Source organism: Tachypleus tridentatus, chromosome 10 (assembly GCF_004210375.1).
Source record: "Tachypleus tridentatus isolate NWPU-2018 chromosome 10, ASM421037v1, whole genome shotgun sequence".
Lineage (NCBI taxonomy): Eukaryota > Metazoa > Arthropoda > Merostomata > Xiphosura > Limulidae > Tachypleus > Tachypleus tridentatus.
This window is the reverse complement of record NC_134834.1, coordinates 35,700,216-35,726,597: the sequence shown is the minus strand read 5'-3', so window position 1 is coordinate 35,726,597 and position 26,382 is coordinate 35,700,216. Positions and strand designations below refer to the sequence as shown.

The 26,382-nt window shown below is 31.9% G+C and overlaps 1 protein-coding gene across 4 annotated transcripts in view; it reads right to left on the bottom strand.

The window, feature by feature from the left end:
* Positions 1 to 26,382, bottom strand: part of LOC143229050 (uncharacterized) — a 180,616-nt gene that overhangs the window by 14,853 nt on the left and 139,381 nt on the right. For 3 of the 4 annotated variants that reach the window (XM_076460759.1, XM_076460762.1, XM_076460760.1), the window contains exons 43-51: positions 18,811 to 19,245; positions 16,901 to 17,118; positions 16,212 to 16,371; positions 9,304 to 9,521; positions 8,519 to 8,678; positions 3,305 to 3,502; positions 1,978 to 2,166; positions 1,202 to 1,393; positions 828 to 1,010 (exon numbers count right to left, since the gene is read on the bottom strand). In XM_076460759.1, the coding sequence (XP_076316874.1) occupies positions 828 to 1,010; positions 1,202 to 1,393; positions 1,978 to 2,166; positions 3,305 to 3,502; positions 8,519 to 8,678; positions 9,304 to 9,521; positions 16,212 to 16,371; positions 16,901 to 17,118; positions 18,811 to 19,245 (1,953 nt within the window). The remainder of the gene's footprint in view (positions 1 to 827; positions 1,011 to 1,201; positions 1,394 to 1,977; positions 2,167 to 3,304; positions 3,503 to 8,518; positions 8,679 to 9,303; positions 9,522 to 16,211; positions 16,372 to 16,900; positions 17,119 to 18,810; positions 19,246 to 26,382) is intronic. The other variant, XM_076460761.1, reaches the window with a different exon arrangement.

Sequence of the window (26,382 nt, the reverse complement as noted above, 5' to 3'; positions counted from 1 at the left end):
ATAAATAAACTTCAAGACCATATTTATGATGATCAAAATAAATCTCTTGGAGCTGCATCAGAGGACTTAATGCAAATGGTGTTGTTGTAATTTCGGTTATTCAGCCATACCTCAGTATCTATGACTGTTTTCACAAGCATAATGCTGAAAAACCGAAATTACAACAATGCCATTCTCTATCTATAAAGCAAAAGCTCTGGCTTAATCAAAGCTCTTTGGCCAAAAAAATAACCTGTTGTGATGAAGATGAAGATATCAACTGGAGCCACTGTGGATCCAACTGACTTAGTATGTAGAGCCGACATGTTTCAGTGTTCTCTGTAGATGTGGAAGGACAAGTGAAGCAGAGTAGGCATTAGAGAAAAACTCCAAAACCACATAAGTCTACCCATGGTGGAAATACACTGTCAACTGGTTGGAAGTTTACTGTGGACTTTGATACTAAACATGTTACCTCTAGAGCAATAGTTCACATATGGGATTACTATTACTGCATTAGCACATTCAAATTATTCTTATAATCCTCTGCATACACTAAAATAATTTGTAATTATACTATTGCATCCAATCTTCATACCAAAACTAATTAGAATAATTCATATAAAAACTATTTAGGGTCAACAAATACAAACAGAAGAAATAATTTTCAGGTAGACAGTTATCTGTTTTGTGTGATTTAGCCTTTGTGGTAAATACATCTCATAAAAACGAAAAATGGTCATTAGCAATCACAGCTTATACTGCTTTATAGTCACAAAGAAAAACCCAGGATATGTTTAGTCATACTGATAAAATGCACATGTAATATATAAAACATTTACACTTACATGTAAATATACATTGTGGCTGTTCTCCAGACCATGTGGTATCATTCTGACAAGTACGGTTATTATTTCCTTCCAAAATGTATCCTTCCTTACAGCCAATAACACAGCTGAATCCAACAACATTTTCACAGTTTCCTATGATCACACCATTAGTTGGTAGTGATAGTGGTGTACATGTCACAACTAAGAAAAGGGAGTAAATTTTTACAACTTGAGAAAGCATAAAATCAAGAATCTTAGAATAATTTTGTAAATTTGTATTTTATTTAAACCCAAGAATAATATCTTTGTGAAACAAATAAATAAGTATACATAAACCTTTCTCTAAGAAATATTTAATGCTGAAAAATGACAAAGGAAAGAATTATATGTACGTTTTGTAGGCTGAGGAATGCAAAGAGTTTCATTTCCTGACCAAGAGGAGTCTTCTTGGCATGTTCTTTCTTCACTACCATTAAGAATAAATCCCTCTTCACAAGCAAATCTACAGTCTGATCCCACATTATTGTCACAGCTGCCATTTATGAAACCATTAGATGGTGCATTTAGTTCAATGCACTGGATCTCTGACAACAAGAGGAAAAAATGTATTAAATCTGCATCCAGTATTGCTGAATACCTAACTTTTGTATCAGTTTCTTCTTTCATTATTTTTACTTAATAATGCATGCAACATTAAATAGTAATAATTTTAAATATCTAGTAACAGAAGTGACAAATGATAGAGTAACTGAATCTAATACTTAAGAAATATAAATATTTGGATAGTTAACATAAACTACCAAATACTTATTTTATCAAATCATATAATGTTAAAATTTTTGTTGTTTTTGGACAACATTTAAATGCTTTTCTTGGACTAACTAAATAGTTTATAAGTGCTAAATAATAGTTTATTATAAATCAAGAGGCTTTCAATGTTAGTAAATAATTATAAAAATGTCATAAAAAAACACGACTCAAATTTCAAAAATCTTGTCAACTACTCATACAATAGTCACAGAATTTAAGGACCAACAAGTATTTTTACTTGATAATAATCAGAATAAAGCTACTGAGGTAAACACTGTAGTTGGACTACGTCCTTCACCTCCTTCAATTAAATGGATCTCTGCAATAAATTAATTTAATCTTTACTCTATTCACTAACCAGAGATATTGGCTCGAATACAAGTAACATTCCCAGCCCAAGATTCATCTTCCTGACATATGAGATTCTGAGATCCAATCAAGATGTAGGCAGGGTCACATTCAACAGTACACACAGAACCAACATCATTGCAGCATTGTCCTACCACATACCCATTATCTGGAGGCTGCAGTGGTGCACAGAATTTTACTGCAAATTAACAAACATTTGTCCCTTTAATGCATATATAACTAAATCAGCAAAAACAAACAATATATAATTAAACTTTTAGTAAGTCATGTTAGAAGTTGAAACATGCATTAATATTTCTATTTATATTACATTAAGGTCTTTTACCTTTCACTGAACACAGTCACATCTTTACAAAACAATTCTCCAAATAAGGTATATATCATTCTGTATCAAAAATATTTAGCCTACCAGTATTTCTTACAGAAAAAAAATTGTTGTCACATATATGTATATGTATACAGAAAATGTGACAGTTATGGAATATCAGAATGAAAAAAATTTAATTATAAAAAAACATTCAAGTTTTATTTTTAAATAAATCAATGATAGTGGATGTTAGCCATTGTATTTTATTATTATTATTACCAAACCATGATATTTAAACATAACACTGGCTTTACTCATTTTATTATAATGGGTATAGAATATGTCAGTATCTATGTATATAACCAAAACTCTTGCTTGATCTATTGAATGGCAAACAAACAAAAATCCATAAAAATTTTCACACTTTTGGTATACTAGATTTAAAAAAAATAGAAGCATAACTGTGGAATCTGCAACAATAAGTTTCTTATAATGTAATGCAATTTAAAATAAAAATACGTTCCTCACAACAAGAAGATTACTTTCACTTGGACTGTATGTGAGGGTTTGATTATTTCTATATTGATGGAGTTTTTAAATGTAATACTGAGAAACTGAAGTTCTTAAAAGTCTATTACTTTTCCAATAAACAATACAACTTTTAATGTTGAGAAATATTACAGTTTATATCTAAAACAATTATGAACAATTTATGCAAATTTAATAATTTTTATGCCAAACCTCCAATCCTAACACTTTTCCTGTGTAGTACTTCACTGAAAAAAATACTATTTTTTGTTTAGAAAATGCTCACTTTTCTAAATTTTTTCAATTAGTAACTACTAGTACAAACATCCACTCTAAAGATGGCATTTCTGCTAGAGATTATTAATGTAAAAATATACGTCATTTCAAGTTTCATCAGAATGCAAAGTAAACTTTCAACTAACAATTTCGGAGAAAAATTCAAAAAACATTATTGCATTATCAGAAGTAATGAAAAACTTACAATTAACCACATCCAGTTTACAGATGCCAATTCTACTCCATGTGCCATCTTCAAGACAGATGCTGTGGTTACTCCCATGCAAAGTGTATCCAATCTCACACCAAATGAGACATACAGTCCCAACTAATATATTACACTCACTGTACAAGTAACTATTGGCAGGAGGCTCAAATTGATGACATTTGCTAACAAAAACAACTGTAACAGCATAGAATTCCTGTGATTCTATTATTTCTACATGACTAAGTAATCTTAGATACAGTGAAAACAGTTTTGAAGAACCTTGTACTAATGTATAAAAAGACAGCATACAAATATAATAATTAGATGTGATTTCCATAGATGTATATCAAAATTACACACACAATTACAAATTACATGTATGTGTATATATATATATATATATATTTACATCATAGAATGAGAAATATTATTTCAAAACCTACACTTACATTTTAGAAGTATTTTATAAGTTAATAAACACAATATTGCCAACCAACTTATTTGCATTTACTGTGAGTGTTCTTAATACAAACAAAAGTAATGGGTTTTTGAACGATATTTCTACTAGTATGATGACCAATTTTCCAAGACATGTTTGCAATGCTGACAAACTTAATGTACTTTTGGGATGCAGTTCTAATACTGACAAACATAATACATTACTGGAATATCATTTTAATACTAATATAATGTATTTTCAGATTACATTTGCTGAAAAATGTATTTTTAGAAAATTTAACCATCATTGTAACATGTTGTTGAGAGAAAATTAAAAAACTACAAAACCTCATGCATTCATGGGACATGATTCCAATATAGGTAAATGTAGTGTACAGATATATCTGTGTGAGAGATAGGAATGAAGACACATGCCAATTTTCATGCTAAGATGTTTACACTCACAGATGGACACATTTTCTTCATATTTATGAATATAAATTTTGTGAACTTAAACTAACTGAACACTTAGACTGACAAATGCTAGAATAAATCATTTTGATATATACAGAAAAAAGGATATACCTACTTAATTACATTTGTACTATCATAGTTAACATGTCATGTTTTATAAAATGCTCTCATAAGCTTATATTGTGAGATAAAAATAATATCAATGACAGAGATTCTATTCATGTTTTTCTTAACAATCCTCATACTAGTAGGTTAATAGCTGTATATTTACTTTTACTTTGAATCTCAGTCTGAACAGCACTGGTTCTGTAATAATACTGTGAAATTAAGTGAGAAAGAACAAACTAGATGACTAGAGTCATGGTACAAATTATAATATAAAGAGGAGATTATATGATAATGATTAGAATTGTGAAAACAAAACGACAAAATGTCCAAAAAATGATAAAAAGTTTAGGAACAGAAAAGCAGAAAGAAAATAATAGAAGTCACTCAATAAGCATTCTTTCTTAAATATTAGTAAACAATCAAGTTGATATAAAAACTCAGTAACAACATTGTAGCTAACACACAATTTTGGGAGGTAGGGACTGATGAGCAAATGACTTGATTTTTTTCTTTAATACAAACTATGAATAATTCTTTCCTTTGAATTTTGCAGCTTCCCAACCTTAGTTTCATCACTATAGGTACTGTGTCACTACAAGACAATCAAACTACAAATCAAGGATTAATATTCTTTCAAAAAATACATATTTTTCCTGTATCCTTAGTCAATACTCATAAAATTATTCCTTCATTTCTCACCAGATCTGACCAGTTCATAATGGCACTATAATGGCAGAGCTTTAGTGATAATACTGAATAATCAACATAAAGTTTATTTTTCCCTATGTTTGTATTTCTCTCTTTTATATTGCTTTTTTTGTTCTTCTTTTAGTTGTTATTGGTTGCCATTTACCCATTTTCATCTTTTCCATGATATAAACTGGTCACTGAGTTTTCAAAAACTCAGAATTATTTTCATGTATTTTGGGCACTTTTTGAAAGAATATTTACTCTTGCTAAAAATTTGGCACTGATGAAATGAGGAACACACTTCACTTGATGAGACTTTTGAAAGAGATCATAACAGCACATTGGTAAAGAGAACTTTTGCCTAAATAGAGACAAAATAGAGTAGACATAAAAATATCTAAACAATTAACTAACCAGATAGAATCTAAAATACTGGAATTACTTGGAATCCATAATATTACTGAATGAACCATATGATGTTGCACAATAGCTGCATTTGAAATCTCAATCTAATGAAGAATGAAAACAATCTGGTAAGAAATAAGAAGCAATATTTAATATTGCATATATATCTAATATGTATTACATAATATTTGAAAATAACAAAACATAATAAAATGTTCATTCAAATTTTGATATTTCTTATATTTTGTGTTTAAATGAAAACTACTATGACTGTTCAAAAAATTCTGAACTATATACTTATATCACAATTGTGACATTTGGTTACTAATTGTGGTCTTGGTTAGTAACTTGTAAGCATTGCCTAACTATATATTAATTAATTAATTACATGTTCCTTTATTACAAAATAATGAATATTTAGCAATTGAAACATCACATAAATTGATTATCTATTCTGTTGTTCCAAAAGATTTAAGAAGGGCAGTAAGTGATGTCTAGGCCAGTATCCAATCTTGAGTTTTCTTATTAGAAAGTCTGGTGTGTTTTCCTACCCTCTCCTTCCATAAACTTGATTTAACTAGTAATTTAAATAGCTTCATGAAGGATATAAGTTTTACTGACTTCTATAGGTTAGATTGGCTGACTGTGTTATCAGTTAGGTGAATGCAAAAGTATTTTTTTTGTCTTTCATCTTCTTTTGTGTTATTAATATTCATTATTTTCATACTATTTTATTATATTGTAAGATCTACTCTAGCATGATGGATACCAGATAGATTTTATTTTTGCAATGTAATGGAGCATTCAAAATGGTAGTTATTGCTCTCCTTCAGACTTACTGTTGAGTCACTCATTGAGGGAGCCTAGTTTCTGAATATTCTTGTCACTTTATGTTGTTTACATATTCTCTGTATTTTCAGAGATCTTTTACATAAGAAAATATGGTTATGTCTGAATTTTTTCTTAGTTATTCTCAGTATTTACCTTTTGTTATTTTGTCAGATGTTCATGTTCATTGAAAGCAGTTTTTATTAATGTGTTTTTTATTTTTTTAGCAAATCTAAGTTATGTTATGAATCTTGTGTACAAGCAATATTAGTAGCTAAAGAGTGAGCACATACAGAAATTAATGCACAATTAAGTGAAGGGTCCAGATTTAGTTTTTAGTCTATTTATTTATGTATATACATCACTAAAAATCACTGTTACCTAAATATTAATAGAATTTAGGAATGATGAGTATGTTTTGTCTATGCTTGCAGAAACTGACATTTAGGCTGTATAAAATTAGTTAGCTGAATCTAATCTTTGATTAGAAAAAGATATAGTAGCATATGTTACAAATGGTGCAAGAGTAGTGGTTAAATTTGAATGGTTACCTAACAGTTGGTGTCAGACTTACCATCATGTGTTATTCTCATAAAACATACTTAGCTGTATGTGATGTTTTATAGAACAAAAGTGACACATTGTTAGGGATAAGAGTATCAACTGATGAACTGGTGAATCAGCAGGGTTAGAATTAGAACAGAAAAAGATAGCAAATTTAACACAGGGACTGATACAGCAGTAGATGATTATGTAATGGACACTAAGAAATTTGTTGATTCCATAAGTAAAGATTAATGCAGTGATAAAAATATCTCCACAGTCATTAATAAGGTTAGAAGTATTGTAAGAATGTTTAGAAAATCTCTGTTGAAAAAAGAAAATCTACAGAATATGTTAGAAGTGAGGTTGGTAAGAAAACACAGATTGAAAATCAACCCGAAGACAAGGTGAAATAGTTTGTTGGATATGTTACAATGTTTTTGGAGGTAAAAAAAAATAATATATATATATATTTCTAAAGTTATAAATGACTGTGGAACTGAGTAGAATATTACTTGAAGATACTTTCAAGTAATTAGTGATATAGAGTGTACATTACAACCAGTAAAAGTGTGAGAAAAGAGGTTAGGAAGCAAAAGGTAAAATGTTTAAGTGTAGAGGGAGTGTATATATTCTTGATGAGTTCTCTCATTTGTTTGATAAAATCTTTTTACTTTTCGATGGAATACTTAACTGTTTTATTTTCTCTGCATAAGAAGAAAATGTTTTATTTTGAATTCAATATTTAACTTAAGGTAAAAATGTATTTATGTATAAATTTTATTTGTTGTAACATATGTAATTACTTTTTAAATAAAATTCTAGTGGAACTGTTTTATTTTCATACCTAAGTAATATAGTTAACATCACATATGAGAATTTATCTTTGTTTGTCAATAAATATGTATTTAAACATTAACTATAAAATCCTGGAATCCTGGAGCAATGACCAATTTTGACCTGGATAGTGAAAATTCACAGAAAAGTGAAACCGTATTCTGGAGAATAGGAAGTAAATGACATCCATCTTTACACTTTCAAGATGGTTTGATCTGTAGTTAAAGTACTTAGCAATATCTGTACGTTTCTTGTAAACTCCTATGGAACAAGAGTTTATGTGCTTTTATCAACATCACTTCTGACAATGGAAGTTTAACTTTCTTTGATTTCAACTGAATTTTAACTAATTAACAAATAGACTTAAGCTATTGTATAAGGTACTAACCATAACAATAGCTTATAAAATGATTACCAAATACAAAATTTTAAGTATTATAAATTATTTAAAAATAATAAATAATTATAAAACATCCATGTTTTCTTTATTTAATCCTTGTACTTTATGGTTACCTGAAAACAAATAAAATCGTTTCAAACTTTATAACTTTCATAAGATACACAACTAATAAGTATTACATATGTATAGTGTTTTATAATTAACCATACGACTTCAAATGATCTAGTTAGAAGTATGAATTACAGTACAATTGATGATTTCTACACAACAAATCTTTGCCAATACTCATAAAAACTCTTAATTATTAAAATACAAGTGTAAACTAAAATGAAATGCAATATTTATACTAAGTTTAGAAAATTTTATTAATAAATGTTTCTGGATTTTATTGTTTTTAGCAGATTTCAACATTAATATACACACTTATGTCATAAATAAATATCAATGTATACATAACTAACAGCCTTAAAAGCCATAATGATAGTTACCTACTATCTCCACCCTTACTTCTGTTAGCGAAGTGAGTGGAGGGTTGCCTTGATCTGTAGCCTCAACCATGAAAGAAAAATTTGTTGTTTTGGTCAACTGTGGCATAGTGTTCAGAGTAATTTCTCCAGATGAAGAATTAATATAAAAATACTTCAGCTCCTGCAATTATAGCATTCAAAAAACATTTTTTATTTACTTTTATAAAAATAAAGATGATTCTTAATGCTTATATTCAATCCTTACATATAAATATACTTTAAAGAAAAATAGATTCCTAAAACAGTTTGTAAAAAATTTTATGGTTTCCTCATATTCTAAATAACATTTGAAATCTGTTCCTAGTATGTGCATGTGCTAAACAATATTTAAATATTTTAAGAACTATTTGAAGTTTATTTTCTCTATACTTTTAGTATAAGTTGAATTATTAAAAAACTGTGAATTAATTAAAACAGTGATTACATGTGTAATAATTTAAATAATATTTTTATTTAAGAAATATTTAAGCTTGTTTCCTTAAGCTGTTACTAGAGAAACAGACAAGTGGTGGTTGTATTTGTTAAAAAGACATAAGATGGAATGTTTACAATGTGTTAATTAACTGTAATCAGATTACTGACTTTCAGTTTGTTTAAGATCAGATAAATAAAAAAAAACGGACTATACAATATGCATTTGTCTTTAAACTACAAGTATATATGCATTTAGTAGTAAAAACATAATAAAGTCAAAAATAAATATCGCATAAAACAATGTTTGTAACAGTAAAAATGTAAACAAGTACCATGATTTCAGGTAAATCTTCTATTAGCCTATAACTAATATTGGCATTTTGTCCATAGTCTTCATCTGTTGCTATTACTTGCCCAATTCTTGGGTTGTTCTGTAGACTGGAGAGGCTTACAGTCCAAACATAAGATGAGTTCTCAAACTCAGGAGCATGGTCATTCATATCCAGTACTTCAACATTCACATAAGCAGTATCCAGTCTTTCAGGATTTTCTAGAAAATAATTTTAACATTTTAAATCACTGGTTTGGAAACTTAGTTTAGTACACAAAACATTATTTTGATGGCCATCCAAGATATTATGAAAGAGTACTTTTACAAATTAATATTGTACAAGCATTTAGTGAAACTGTAAAACTTTTTTCACATCTTACAATATTACCTCCCCCAGTTGATGTTTAATAAATCCAACAGTTACCCGTCTTTTTATCCTGCTACAAAAAGAGAACACAAAGAATGCTATTACAAACAAACCTTCCTAATATTCTAATGTTATCTTAGAACTTTTCTCTCAGGCTTATTCAAACGTGTTTTTAATTTGAATACTATTTAAGACATTAATATTAGAAGTAAAATAACAAATATTATAGTTAAAATGCAGTTATACTAACACTCAATAAATATATACATTGAAAATCATATCTAATGAAACATTTAAATTACACAAGTAAAAAGGTTACCTACTACAACTATTCCCACACCTACCACTTGCAACATGCTCAGAACTGGAGGTCAACTTTAGGTATGATTAAATGGTGTGGATATATATTTATATATACTCATGAAATAAAATTACAAACTAATCTTAACTCTCAGAAACTTTTTTTTATGAAATATCAAATATAACACTGAACTAATGACCATGTAGGGAGACTGAAAAAAAATATTCACTAATGTGCTAAGCAGTGTAAACACAACATCCTAACTCAGTTAATTACATTACTGAAAAGATACTTAATTACATTAAATTTCAATTGTTCTTAAAAATCCTAGCATGGATAATACATCTTTACTGTTCAGTCAAACTAGATTAATGTTATAAGAGGGGTGTCTCAGGGCTCAGTTCTAAGACCTTTGCTCTTTTTTATTGGTTGGTTGATTTGGTGTCTTACAGCAAAAAGCAACTAGGCTATTTGCACCAAACATCCGGTAAGAAGTTACAATTGAAGTAAAATAAGTAAAATTCACAAAAGGAAATTAAGGTAAAATAAAACAAAGTTTAAAAAGAACATAAATAGCATTAAAATCAATTTTTACATCTAATCTACAGTGGTAAGAGAAAAACTATGGTAATACAATTTGTAAAGGACTTTCTGTGGTATAATTGTAAATATTATTACTCACCAGGAAGACTATCAGGTAAGTTCGAAAAGCACCATTAGTCACCTGAAGTTGGCCTTTCTAGTCCTGATTCTGAGTTATTTGACATTATGGCCATTTTCAGAAAGTAAAGTAATAAAGATTTTAAAAGACTTGTAGCAAAATTTTAATTATAACTTGCCAGGATAACTAACAGCGTTAGTTACCTGATTGAGCTTTCCAGTCATTGTTTCGAATTATTTGATGTTACGGCCATTTTCTAGTTTAAAATAGAACTAGATGTACTTTGATTCTTAAAATGGAATCACATTACAATATGTCTAATGTATAAACGAAAGAACTTAGATAGTTTTAAAAAGATTAATGGTCTTTAAAAAAACTAAGAACATTTCCAAGATGGACAGTGTCACCATCATGAATAACACTGTCTAACATTATGGATAAACCATGGCACAGAACATGTTTAAAATGGTATTGTTGCTGAGAGTCATAACAGCAGCAAGACAGTAAAATATGGCTTATTGTGTTACATACACAACACATTGGTGCATCAGTCCCAGATAAAAGAAAAGAATGAGTTAAAAACTGTGACCAATATGTAGTACAGTTAGAATAACTTCCTCTTTCTGATCCTTACAGCAGCAAGATGGCCAAAGTCCAATAGAGGGATTTATTTGGAAAAGCATGTTTTCACATTGCTCAATACAAGTCGACTGCCAACTGCCACAGAGCCGAGCCTTGAATACAGGACCATAGTCCATGTATGAAACAGGCACAACAGTGATAGTGTCAGAACAGATAGATTTAGCTGTGGTGTCGGTGAACTCATTCCTGCAAATGCCAACATGGCCCAGTATCCAAAAGAATTGGATAGAAGTAGATGTTAAAGAGAAATGGGCCAGTTGGTTTTGAATACTGGTGAGAACAGGGCATAAACTAACGCAATTCCAGGACCAGTAGAGAACTAAGCGAGTCAGTATAAATAGTGCAATTTCAGTACTGCTTAGATTCTATGTGTTCCAGGGCAAGAGAAATGACATAGAGTTCAGCAGTGAACAATAAAGCTGTAGATGTAGATGGGATTCTGTGTGCAACCACCAAACCACAACAAACCATGGCAGAGCCCACAAAATCACCTCATTTTGAACCATCTGTATAAATAGGAATGGAAGGATGGTTCAAAAGATGTTCAGCAAATAACAGACAGTATATTCATTCGAAAGTGTCTGCCTTAGATGACTTAAAGACAGGTCTTATTTGGGGACTGTAAAAAAGCATGGTGGAATGGGCTGACCAGTGGTTACAGCAATGTTATCCAAAGACAGACCCAATTCATCCAACTGCACCTGGATATGAAGGCCAAAAGAAGCGATGGCAGATCATCTGCTCTGAAAAAGTATGGCCCACCAATGAAGGAAAACAGAACCCCAGGAGGAATGCTTTGGTAAGGAATGAATTTTCAAAGCATATAGTAAAAACAGTTGCAAATGGTGGAGGTGCAAAGAAGGTTGATTAAGACTCTACGTATAAGCTCTGAACTGGGGAAGTATGGAAAGCCCTAGTGCAAAGCCAAAGTCCTTGATGATGAATGAGGTCCAGCATCTTTAAGGCCAAGGTCCTGGCAGAGTCACAGACCAGTGATCCATAGTCGAATTTCGATTTAATAAGAGCACAGTATATCTTTAGCATAGAACATCAATCTGCTCCCAAGTGGTGGAAGAGAGGAAATGGAGGTTGTTCAATGCTCTTGTGCATTTGACCCATAGCTGCTTAATGTGTGGTATAAAGGTCAGCTTAGATCAAAGATAAGCCCAAGAACTTTGTCTCAGGGACTACAGGCAGCACAACTTCACCAATATGGAGTTCAAGATCAGAATGAATACCCCGTTGGTGGAAACAATGCATGCAAACGGTTTTAGACAGAGAGAACGTATAGCTGTTTACTGCAGTCCACTTCAATAAATCCTTGAGGGCAGTCTGTAACTGCTGCTCAATATACTTCATGTTTGATAACTGACATAAGATGTGAAAGTCGTCAACATAAAGCCTGTTTGCAAAAGTGAGAGATAGTTGTTCAGTAATGGCCTTAATCTTTATACTGAAACGTGTGACACTCAAAACACAGCCCTGAGGGATTTCAAGTTAATGTAGAAAAGAATGGGAAAGTGTCGAACCCACGTGAACTTGGAACCACCTGTCCATTAAAATTTTTTTAATAAAATGTGCAAATGGTCATGTTACCCATATAAATAGAAGTCTCGCAAAATGCCATACCTCCATGTTGCATCATCAGCCTTTTCAATGTCAAAGAATATTTATACGAGATGTTGTTGTTTGAGAAAGGCATATCTGATTTATGTTTCAAGTTGAATCAGATGGTCCATGGTGGAGTACTGTCATTGAAACCCACACTGGGTGGGCGAGAGGAAGTTGTTTTATTCAAGGAACCAAACAAGACAAGCATTAACCATCCTCTCTGAGGTCTTAGAGACACAGCTCATCAAGGAAACTGGACGTTAGTTTGAAGGAATATTGGGATCCTTCCCAGGCTTAGAGAAAGGTAGGACAATAGCCTGGCACCAGGCATCAGGAAAAACATTCTCCTGCCAGATCTGATTAAAAACAATCAAAAGAGTAGCAAATAGAAGCAGGAGATAGATGGAATAGCATTTCATAGTGTACATCATCACGTCCGACCAGTGTACTGCTAGACCGATGAAGGGCAAGTTTCAGTTCTACCAGTGTAAAGGGATTATTATAGTCATAGAGGCAATCAGCTTGAATGGAAAGAGGTGATCGCTCTGCCCGAGTCTTGATGGCTAAGAAGGTGGAGGAAGAAACAGAAATGCTAGATACCCAGCAAAATCTTTCTCATAGAGTATTGGTGATGCTTCGGGTATCACCTACTTCCTGGCCATCAAAGAGCAAGATCGAGAGGGGGACGGAATTATATTGCCCACTGACCTATTGAAACTTGTCTCATATGACTTTGGAACTGGTGGTAGAAGATATGCTGGCCTAGCCGTATTACCCACCGATCATGTGCACATGCTTGCTGGAAAGTGATGCAGTGCGAGAATGTGGGACACCTACGAAAAGTATCCCAGGCCTGTCTTTGAACCTTCCATGCCATGTGGCAGGAAGCATTCTACCACGAACAAGAATATCGTGGAATACGTGTCGAGGTTTTAGGAATACATTGAGCAGCTGCCAGTATAATACAGTCAGTTATTGCTTCCATGCACTCATCAATAATGCTCAATGTAAAGAAAAAAGATGACTTACAACGATGTTAAGATCAAGTTCTGCGAGAGCAGTGAAAGAGGACCAGCTTGCTTGATTCGGCTTCCACCAGGGCGCCTAGATAGGACGGTATCGGCCATGGCCAGTCTCTCTCACAATTAAAGGAAAAGTGATCACTGCTTCGTGTATTGTTGTCAACCTTTTATGAAAAGTGGAAGAATATTGAAGGGGAGCAAAATGAGAGATCGATAGCAGTAAAGGACTAACTAGGTACATGAAAATAAGTTATGTTGAAAAGAGAAAGGTTGTGATCAGAGAGCATATGCTCTACGAAGCGACCCATACAATTAATATCAGCACTTCCCCAGAGGGGATGATGTCCATTAAAGTCCTCCAGAATGAAAAAGAGAGATGGCAACTGTTCAATGAGAGCATCAAGGTCTGATTGATCATATGTCTCTCCAGGCAACAGGTAGAGAGAACAGTGATGGTATGACCCAAGAAAACACGGATGGCTACGGCCTCCAAGGGTGTGTCGATTGGCAAAGACAGGGTAGGCACATGCTGATCAACCAACAGTGCTACCCCTCCATGCACTTGTCCATCACACAGCATGTCATTTCTGTACAAAGAAAATGCCAAAAGATGACCTTATCAGCAGGTTTCAGAAATGTTTACTGTATGTAAGACATACAGGTTGATAGGAGGCAATTAGTGTTTTCATGTCATCTGGATTAGAACATAAACCTCGACAGTTCCATTGTATCAAGGTGGCCATTTTTATTTATGTATAGGCGAATTGAGTGAAGAACTTTTCTGTTTACAACCACGTCTTTTTTCTTTACTGTCTTTATTCGAGGAAGGTCTATTGAGCTTCCTTGGATCCTATCCTTGGTTGATTGCGTAGGTCTTTGCTGTTGGAAGAGGATTCCAGTAACTGAGGACGTGAACAAATGATCGTTTTGCATCTTAGGGTGGGAGAAGAAGATGTATCTGAGGAAATACGCATACTCGGAACCAAGGGAAGTGGATCTTGGGATTTGTTGGAATGTATGTTAGGGACAGAGATGGGTAAGTCTTGGGCCACCCCAAGACCACCCGTCTAGAGGAATTTGAGGCCAAAGTGGTGTGTTAGGGTTGGACCCCTCAACTACCAGGATTCCCTCCTCCCCTTCACGGGTCACCATGCATGACAAACACGTGGGTGGATATTTAGATCCCAGAAGAGGTAAAGTGAAAGAACAGAACTTTCCCTGGGAAGTCCTCTCACCATGTACAGGGATCCACACCAAGGGGCTCTTTTTTATATTTACATCAATGACACAGATAGAGGAATAGCCAATAACTTACTTACAATTGCAGATGATATTAAGATGTTATAACATGTCAAATTGTTTACTCTTGAAAAAAAAAAGAGTTATAATGGATCTGATGAAGATGTTTGAGATTGTAAAGGGAATTGATAGTGTTGATGCATCATCTTTTTCATACTAAATAGTGAGAACAGCAGAACTAGAGGACACAAATATAAATTTCTACAAGACAGGCATCATTTTCATCTAAAAAAGTTTTATTTTTTTCACAGGGCAGTTGGTATTTGGAATGAGCTTCCTTCAGATGTTGTAGAGGCAGTAAATTTAAATTAGTTTAAGAAAAAGCTTGATAGGTATATGAATTATAAAAGCTGGCTTTAAGATTTTAAAAAAAAAGTATTTTAAATTTTTCATTTAGTTGAGAGGATGGAACAGTTTGATGGATTAATAGGTCTCAAGATGTTCCAAAACATTATGTTATATACAATACAATTAAACTAATCCAACTCACAGTCAGTTTAAATATACCTCAATGTTAAGTATACAACTACATGTCCAGTTCAAACACTTGTACATGCAATTGTAAATGGCTAGTTATGATGGTTATTCTTAAAGTAAATCATATAAATCTGCATTATTAGTTTAATCAGTATGTGTGTTTGAAAAAAAGAGAATAAATATAATAATGACGAATAAGGAAAACTTCATTTATTTGAATGTTTTTCCAGTTTCCTGTATTTTAACTAATATTGTAAATTAATAGTTTGTTTCTCATGCAGATATGATTTACCTACAAAAAATATATATACTTACACCGAATAAATAAAATGCAGAAACTTTACCTTTTAAGCCATTTAGAGAGTTTAAAACACCTAAACTATGGCTCAAAAAAGGAACATAAAAATTATGGCATTTCACTGTTATAATATGGTCATTAGACAATAGCAATTAAGCATTTTGCTACCTGTAGAACTGAAATATAATAAAAAGATGTACAACAGAAGTAAGGAAATTTAAAATTATTTACCTTTTTCTTTAACAAAAATGGTAAATCTGTAAGTTGATAAAACAGTCAGGTTGTCTACTGCAACTTCTAAATCTCCACTTGAATGATTGATTTTAAACTCTACAATACCATCTTCTATGAAATAATTTATTTCATCTTCATCTTCATCATTAGCAGATATCTTTAAGAGAAGAAGATAATGTGAAAGCTTACAAATGTTTGCACATCTTCATTTATGTTGTAATTTTCTTTCTCTTTTTCAACATTCCTAAACTTTCACTCACTAAAAAAGCAAGCTTATTAAGAAGGTACACAATATAAATTTAATGACAGATGTTGGATCATGTTTATAGAAACTGTGTATCAAAAGCAATTGTGTTCACTTCTTACAAAACAAAAACATTATCTAAAACGATTAAGCAGTTTGAAACGTTCTCATCCTCTTTCTTTGATTCCTTATAAAGAAGAAATCTCTCCATGAAAGTGATCACATGTCATTCTGTATGTTTTAACCTTTATATTCATAAAACTAGTACCAAAGGGCTATTTGTGCTCTGCCCACCATAGTACTGAAACTCAGTTTCTAGTAAAGTAAATCTGCAAACATACCATTGTGCTACTTGGGGGTGCCTTTAATACATTATAAAAGCTTTAGAGAGTTAAATTAATAATTCCAAATTGCTAACATTAAAAAAAAAAAAAATTCTTACCATCACACTGACAGAAGTGCCAACACTAGCATTTTCAAATACATGTCCTGTGTATTCAGACTGTGTGAACTGTGGGTAATGTTGAATCTTTCCAATAACTTCAACAATCAAAGTAGCATTAGAGGACAGCTGATCCAAACCTTCTCCATCATAAGCTGTTATCACTAATTGATACCAGGAGGGCCCATCAGTTAAGGGTTTATTGACTTGAACAATACCTAGAGTTGGATAAGAAACAAAACTTTGCTTTTATGTCATCATAAAAGGACAACTTGGATATAAAAACGAATTTGTTTGTACAGAATCTAAAGGCAAAGGTGCAGAAACCTTTATATTTATATTCTCTATTACCTTCAACTGATAGGTGGAGGGAGCATATTAGTAAATAATACATTATATTAAACAACACTTAAAATATTGTGATGCACAAAACATTATTAAAGCTTTACATTATCACTAGTTATATTCAGTTGTTATGAAAAACATTTGTTACAAATTGTACATCACACAGAAAAAGGAAGTGTAGGATAAATATTAAAACTAAATACATTATTGTATAGTAATCTTCAGATAATATAAGGAACATTTCTTACAATGTTGGCATTGTACAAAATATTGATACATAGACTAATGACTAAACCTGTGTATTTACATCATTATATAGTTACATTTAGTTAATACAAAGGCCATTTGTTACAATTATGTAGAATAATGAAATACAGGGTAATTATTGAAGCTGGGTATTTACATTATCATACAGTAACCTCCAGTTGATATGAGGAACATTTGTTACAGTTGAATATAATAATAAGGAGCAGAATGGTTATTAAAGCTATGTATTTACATTATCATGTAATTAAAATCAGTTGATATAGGCTCAGCATGGACAGGTTGTTAAGGCACTTGACTTGTAATCCGAGGGTCATGGGTTTGAATCCCTGTCACACCAAACATGATTGTCCTTTCAGCTGTGGACCATTACAATGTGACAGTTAATCCCACTATTCATTGATAAAAAAAGTAGCCCAAAAGTTGGCAGGGGTGGTGATGACTAACTGTCTTCCCTCTAGTCTTATACTGCTAAATTAGGAATGGCTAGTGCAGATAGCCCTCGAATAGCTTTATGCGAAATTCAAAACAAACTAAACCAAACCAGTTGACACAAATCATGTGTGTCACAATTTAGACAATATAGAGAATAATAAGAAACAGGATTATTTTTAAAGCTGTGTATTTGTAAGAGAATGATTTGTCATCATTAATCCTAGTCTTAGTAAACTAAAATAACATGACAAAAAAAAAAAGCATTAGCTAAGTACCTGCTGGAACTATTTTCCACATCAAGGCTATAACAAGAACATTTTTTGTAAAACTACACCTATCTTTTATTGGAATTCCATTTAAATATTCTAAGTGCATAAAACATACATTTATTGCATAAAACCAAATTTTCAAGTAACATTTCATACATTTTCTGATATTCATACAAGTGCAAGATTCATACAAGTATAGTTAAAAATTTGTTAATTACTGTTAGAATTATAACAAGGTTATATATTCTAATGAATATTTTCTACAAAATTAGAGTTAACATGCTTTTAATCGTTTTTTTATGTTCTGTAAATATGTGATTGTTGTTTTCTAGATTATACAATATGGCATTTCTAAAAGAAACAAAAATAAATGAAACTTCAAGTGTGAAAAACCAAATGAAAGCACAACTATCTGTCATAATTACTAATAGTAAGATATAATGTTAGAGAAGACTTATTCTCAGCCAAACACACAATGACATAGTATAAGAACTATACAAGCATAGGAATATTACAATACATTATTGAATAAATTACTTTATATGTAATGAATATACAACATAAGCACTGTACAGTACAAGATAATAAACCCAGTACCTGAAGTTGAATCAATCCTAAATTTGCCACCCTTGTTTCCAGCTGTTATTTTATAAATAACATCATAACTGTCACGATCAGTAGCAGAAACATGCATAACAATGCTGTTGACTTTAATACTGTAAGGCACAGTGGTATTATACAAATTCTGTGAGAATTCTGGGGAATGTGTGTTATTTTCAGAAATTATAACTTGCAAGATCATATTTGAGCAGAATATCCCATCACAAGCAGATACAGTAACATTAACTTGTTGAAGAGTATTGTTTTCTAAAGGCTGGTGAAGACGAACAACACCTGTTTCTGGGTTTATGGAGAATAACTGTCTTGATGAATGGAAGCTGTACTCCAGTTCTCCTTCAATTTCAACCACACCTGTTTCTGTGTTTATGGAGAAAAACTGGCTTGATGTATTGAGGCCATACTCCAGAGCTCCTTCATTTCAAATACAAAAATGATATGCATTTTTTACACTTTCAAAATGTATATACCTGTTTACACATATATATATAGTTATATATTAATATTCAGCATCAAATATTCTTGTTAATCGATCATACTACATATCAAGAAAAAATTATGTAGTTTGTTTTTTCCAAGTAAAGGAATGTGTCCCAATATGGGCTGTTTTGACTTTTAAATTCACTGAGCAATAAAGTACTGAGAAAGAAAATAGTAAGTAATGCTTTCAGTTGTTCTAGTACTGCTTATACATCATCACAAGTCAACATGAGATCTGAGAAATATTTTTGTCAACAGGAAGTGCACATTATGAGTATTGTATTGATTTTTGCATGAGATCAAATTTACTTTCAAATGGATTCCACTTTAACACCAAACACAAGCACATACCACCATAATATTTAAAAAGTATATGTAATGGAACAAAAAGCATGTAACATATAAAACAGGTGTAATGTGTGTATGTATATATATCAAAAAAGAATTAAGAAGTTTTCTATAAAATACATTATAAATCCCAGTCATTTCATTAAAATGATAATGAATATTATCTATGGTAATAGCTCCCAAATGTGTTGAGGATATCCTAGTTATCAAACAAAATCCAAATGCTGATGTGAAACTAGCCATTAAATCTTGGAAAATAAATTAACAGTATGACATTAAGTGCTTACACCTACATCATTTTATGCCTTTCACTCTGCAACCAGTTGTTGAAAGGAAGTTACCCTTAAAAATCTTCTAATTTCTGAAGTAGAAATTAAATTAAACCACCATAATATACACTGCTGGCCAAAATCCTAAGGCCAATGAACATAAAATTAAAAATATGCATTGTTAGACTCAACCACTTATTTGAGTAGAGCTTCAAAAGATGAAAATAAGAAAAGGGAAAATAAAAATAAAACACCTTTGTAGCATTTAATAGGGAAAATGTGAACATTATGAAATTAGCCTAAATACTAGCTGGTCAAAAGTTTAAGAATGGATGGTCCAGATGGCTTCCAACGTAACTGACATGATAAGGATATCCAACCGGAGACATTTTCTACACGACACAGTGGAGGAGGTTCCATCATGATCTGGGATGCTAAATACTAGTTGGTCAAAAGTCTAAGACCATACCAAAAAGAAGTGCTATACAGGGTAGGAAATGCCCAACAAGAAGTCTCAGTAGTGAGTTGCACGAAGATAATATACTGTTTGGAATTGACGTCTATTTCTATAGACTTCCCTTGTCATCCATCCCCAAACATTTTCAATGGGGTTAAGTTCAGGCGAATATGCTGGATGGTCCAAAATAATCATGTTATTTGCCATGAAAAAGTCCTTTGTCCTGCAGGCTGAAAGATCCAGTCATTTCCACACAAGCGAGGGAAATGAGTCAATAAGGATGCTCTTTCCAACATGCCAATGTAGCAAGCTGCTGTTTGATGCCCCTGTATAACCTGAAGCTCTATTGTTCCATGAAAGAAAAAAGCACCCCAGATCATGATGGAACCTCCTCCACTGTCTCGTGTAGAAAATGTCTCCAAAGGGATATCCTTATCGTGCCAGTAATGTTGAAAGCCATCTGGACCATCCAGGTTAAATTTTTTCTCATCAGAGAACAAAACCTTCATTTACTTTTATATGTCCCATGTTTGGTGCTTCTCAGCAAAGTGTAACTGAGTTGTTTCGTGGTGTAGCATGAGGCGTGACCTTTGAAGACATTTACAGTTTTTAAAGTCTTTCTCTGGTAGGTGCCATCTTATTGTTCTTGAGCTGCATTCTGCATCCATAAGGCCCTTAATCTGGTTTGGTGATCAGCTGGTGTCTTGCTAAACAACCCGTCAAATCCTCCTGCTCAATGTCAATGAAATTTTCTTGGGCCGATCACTTGAAATTCTTGTTCCATACCCCTCAGGGTTTTTTAAGATATTTGCAACAGCAGTTTTACTATGCCCATTCTCACCAGCGATGGCCTGTTGAGAGAGACCTTGCTTTTGCAGCTTGACAATTCTGCCACGTTCAAACTCTGTCAACTTTTTAGCCTTTGCCATGCTTTTACCCAATGTAACACAGGAGATGTCAGTGGAAGATGTTGACAACGCTAATGCTTGAACACAAATGACTAAATTTCGTTACGTGTTTACCGATTAATGCTTCGTTTCAGTATGGGCTTAAACTTTTGACCAGCTAGTATTTACAGTCATGTGAAAAAGTCAGGACACCCTATGAAAGCCTGTGCAGTTTTGTAACATTTTTGGATATATAGATATTTAATCTAAATTTTAACAATACTGAGAGATTATAGGAATATAATTAAACAATTAAACCTGAAGAAAAGACTTTTCAAGATCTCCTGTAAATGTAATTCTACAAAAATGCATATTCTACCTGTGGAAAAAGTTAGGACACTCTACCCCCTAATAGCTAGTGTTACCCCCTTTGGTTGAAATAACTGCAGTGAAACGTTTCTTGTAGCCATCTATCAGTCTCTGACATTTATCTGAAGAAAGTTTGCCCCACTCCTCAATGCAGAATTCTTTCAGCTGTGAGATGTTTGAGGGGTTTCTTGCATGTACAGCCCGTTTTAAATCACCCCACAGTATCTCAATGAGATTAAGATCTGGGCTTTGACTCGGCCATTCCAGGTCTCTCCATTTCTTAGTTTTCAGCCTGTCCTTGGTGGATTTACTGGTATGTTTTGGGTCATTGTCATGTTGTAGGGTCTGGTTCTGCTTCAGCTTTAATTTTCTTTCAGATTTTCAAGCACCCTCTAATACACAGTAGAATTCATGGTGGATTCTATGATTGTGAGCTGTTCAAGTCCTGCTGTAGCAAAGCAGCCCCAAACCATGACACTTCTGCCTCCATGCTTCACAGCTGGTATGAGGTTCTTTTCCTGGAATGCTATATTTGGTTTATGCCAAACATGTCCTCTGTTCTGGTGTCTAAATAATTCAATTTTAGACTCATCTGTCCAAAGGACATTATTCCAGAAGTCCTGGTCTTTCTTTACATTCTCTCTGGTAAACTCAACTCTAGTCTGTCCTTGATGTTTCTCTTAAAAAGCAAAGGTTTCCTCCTTGCACACCTCCCATGCAAGTTAAACTTGTGCAGTCTCTTTCTGATTGTAGAGGCATGCACTTTCACATCAACAGTAGCCAGCGCTTGCTGTAAGTCCCGTGATGACATGTTAGGGTGTTTGGAGACCCCTTTTAGTATCTTGCAGTATACTCTCGGGGTGAACTTGCTTGAACGATCAGACCTGGGCATGTTGGCAGTTGTTTTGAAAGCCCTCGAGTTGTTCACTATTTTCTGGACAGTGGAATGGCTGATTTCAAAATCTTTTGGGATCTTTTCAAATCCCTTACCAGACTCAGAAGCTGCTACAATTTTCTTTCTGAATGCCTCAGACAGCTCTTTTGCTCTCACCATAGTGCTCACTCTCACTTCAACAGTCAGGAGCACACCAAACTAAGTGTCTGAGGTTTAAATAGAGCAAGCCTCATTCACAGTGCTGAGTAATGATCTTCTAATCATGTGCACCTGGTGTGATACACCTGTGTGTGAGTTGAGCCATTTTAAGTGGGAATAAATGTGAGGGTGTCCTAACTTCTTCCTCAGTTAGAATATGCATTTTTGTAGAATTACATTTACAGAAGATCTTGAAAAGTCTTTTCTTCAGGTTTAATTGTTTAGTTATATTTCTATAATCTCTCAGTATTGTTAAAATTGATATTAAATATATATATATATCCAAAAACGTTTCAAAAATACACAGGCTTTCATAGTGTGTCCTAACTTTTTCACATGACTGTAGATTAATTTCATAGTGTTCACATTTTCCCTATTAAATGCTAAAAAGTTTTTTATTTTTATTTTCCCTTTTCTTATTTTCGTCTTTCGAAGCTCTACTCAAATAAGTGGTTAAGTCTAAAAATGCAAAATACATATTTTTCTTTACATTCATTGCCTTAAGATTTTGGCCAGCAGTGTATTTCTACTATATGTCACTCTCAAACTTTGCTTTTAAAAGTTCTTAATGATTCCTGAACAGGAAATGAAATGAAACTACTCCAATATTTCTATTATATGTTACTCCCAATCTCTGTCCTTACAAAAGAAATAAAATAATAAAAGAGTTTATTCTGCTGCTCAGAAACATGTAAACTTGATGAAATTTCTAACAAAAGAATTATTTAAACAAAAATATACAAAACTAGTTTCTTGTCAAGATATGTGTTGAATTTTGAATTTAAAACATACATATATCAAATATTTAATTATAAATTAAAACTGAATTAAATACCAAAAAATAATCCTTTAATAAAAAAACAGAAAACTTCTATAAGTTGTAGATTTTAAACATAAGTTATATAATGACTTAGCTCTACCTCTCTTAATCCATAAGTGTGCAAGAGAACATGTTCTCCATTATACCAGTTCAGCCTATAGTTAGTTTGAAATATAATAAACCAATAGGACTTCCTACCTTCAATTATAAAAAATTTACTGAACAATTTAATCTAACAGAAGTTGATAAATTGCCTTATAACTATAATACAAATGAATTTAAAGAGCCTTTCCACAATCATATAGTTACAGGTAATTTAGAGGTTATCAAAGACAAAGAATTACAATCAATATTGGAGAAAGGCACTAAACTGAATCTTAATAGACTAAAAGATTTGAGATCTTAAAACATTTGATAAAATATCGATAACTATATCAGAAAAACATGCAAAAAAATTGTTATTCACCATGTTTCTTGTTTGAAAGGAAATTATATTTCAACAATTCCATAAAACAATCAATTAGAAAATTTAAACCCATCTCAATATAAGTAGGATATTTCTTACAGTATCTTCAAAAATTCTTAAATAAGACATTCAAGAACAATTTATTAATACCCAAATTGATAAAACAGGATGTAATTTTTGTTCTATATGTAAAAAGTTACATGCAGAAATTAAAAAAAAAGAAATTAATAATACAAGCACATTTACTTAAGATACTTTAAAGAAAAAACTATTATTAGTACTATAAATAAACTCATAAAAAATGGAATATACACACATTGTTTTCTTCTTCTCAAATGCCATTTTTATATGCAATTCCAAGTTTGCATAAAAAATCCAATTAAGCTCAGATTTATAACTAATTTTTTAAATAAAGTTATTAAATTTGCATCTATTGTTTTAATAATATTCTGGATTTGCAATTTAAAAAAGATTAAAACACTGTTTTTAAATAATCCAGATAATTATTTTGGATTATTAAGAACAACATTCTAGTTTTAGAATGTTTAAATAACTGCTTCAGATACTGCCAACACTGTTTCTACCATATGATTTTACTACACTATATACTAAAACAGATTTAAAAGATTTAATCAGAACATTCATTGACTTCTTTAATAATTTTGTAAATACAGAAATAACCATTCTAAAATTTAAATTTGCTAAAGTTCCATGTCAAAATATACATCATTTCTGTATTTATGGTAGTTGCATTACTTTTAATAAACAAATATATAGACGAATATTGTGTATACAAATGGGAAGGAACTTCTCTTCAAATATAGTCAACTTGTATTTGTTATTTTATGAAAGTTAATTTCTGAAACAAATTTCAAATCCTAACTTACATACACTTTTCACTGGATTTAACATACATGAAAGCGTTTGCAATGAAAAAAAACAATAACAATGATGTTCATGCCAACATTTTAGACTTGGACATTAAGTTAGTAGAAGGGAAAGCAAAGCAGCTGTCATGAGACAAGGGAACTTAATTTTCTCATTCTCTGTCTACCAACTCCAGATAGTGTTATTCCACATATGATGTTAAAAGGCATCATTATATCTCAGCCAAACATTTTTAACTGTTTTTAATGATGATAATGCTTTTATGGATAATGTTAAATTATTCATAAGTAAACTAGTAAATAATGGCTACAAATACTGGCAATTACTAAAATTGTTTATAGTTTATAATAAACATGAAAATATTAAAAAAAATAAATTTTTGATAATGAAAAGCTTTATTGTCATTAGAAGTAATTAGATACCTAGTAACTAAAATTAAAACTATAAGTTTATTCAGTATACAGGAATGGAAAGACTAACTTCAAATAGCTGGGCTTTTATCAGCTTACCCATGCTAAACTTGAATAAATTTTCAGAAAAAAAGGGAGGAGGCTGGGAGCACAAGCTACATAAGACATATCAAGGTAGCATTTGTAGTTTCATTCAATATTTTTGATCATTTCATTTCTTTTGTAAGGGCAGAATTTGGAAGTAACTTATAGTAGAAAAATTATGATGGTTTCATTTGATTTTTACTTTAGGAATTAGAATAACATTTAAGGGTAACTGCTCTCCCACCACTAGCTGCAGACAGTGAAGGGCAGTAATTACTGAAATGTTGTGGCTGTAATCACTGAATGTCATACTGTTAATTGATTTTCCAAGATTACTAGCTAGTTTAACATCAGCATTTGGATTTTGTCTGGTAGTCAGGATATTCCCAAAACATTTGGGAGCTATTACCATAGATAATATTCATTGATTTTAATGAAAGGACTGGGATTTACACTAGATTTTGCAAAAAAAAAAAATTCTTAATGCTTATTTTATGTTATGTTCATTACTGTTTTATAGTGCTGATTTTGATTACCTCTTCACAATTAATGTAAGTAATGTCAATAACAGGACTGAAGCTATTTATTTCATTACATACATGCACTCATAATACAGGAGCATTAATTACATGTTCATAAATAGTGAAAAACTCAGCAACTGTTACATGAAATACTCACACACACATATATACACGTGTACTGTGACATCATAAATACTGTGATATTCATAAGAACGTGATTTATAATATTCATATTCTTTGTTTTCTAAGACTTGTCAATAAATATGCCTAAATGTGGAAAATTCAACATATGTTTATTGAAATTTACATAGTTTCTGGGCCCATTTGAGATCACATTACTTATGAAAAAATGGTAAAACAATGGTTCTGATCATGCTCACAACTAAGGAAAGAAAGGCAAGAAAAGAAACCAAGTAGAAGAAATGAAAAATGACCTTTGTTAGAAAATTAATCCAACAG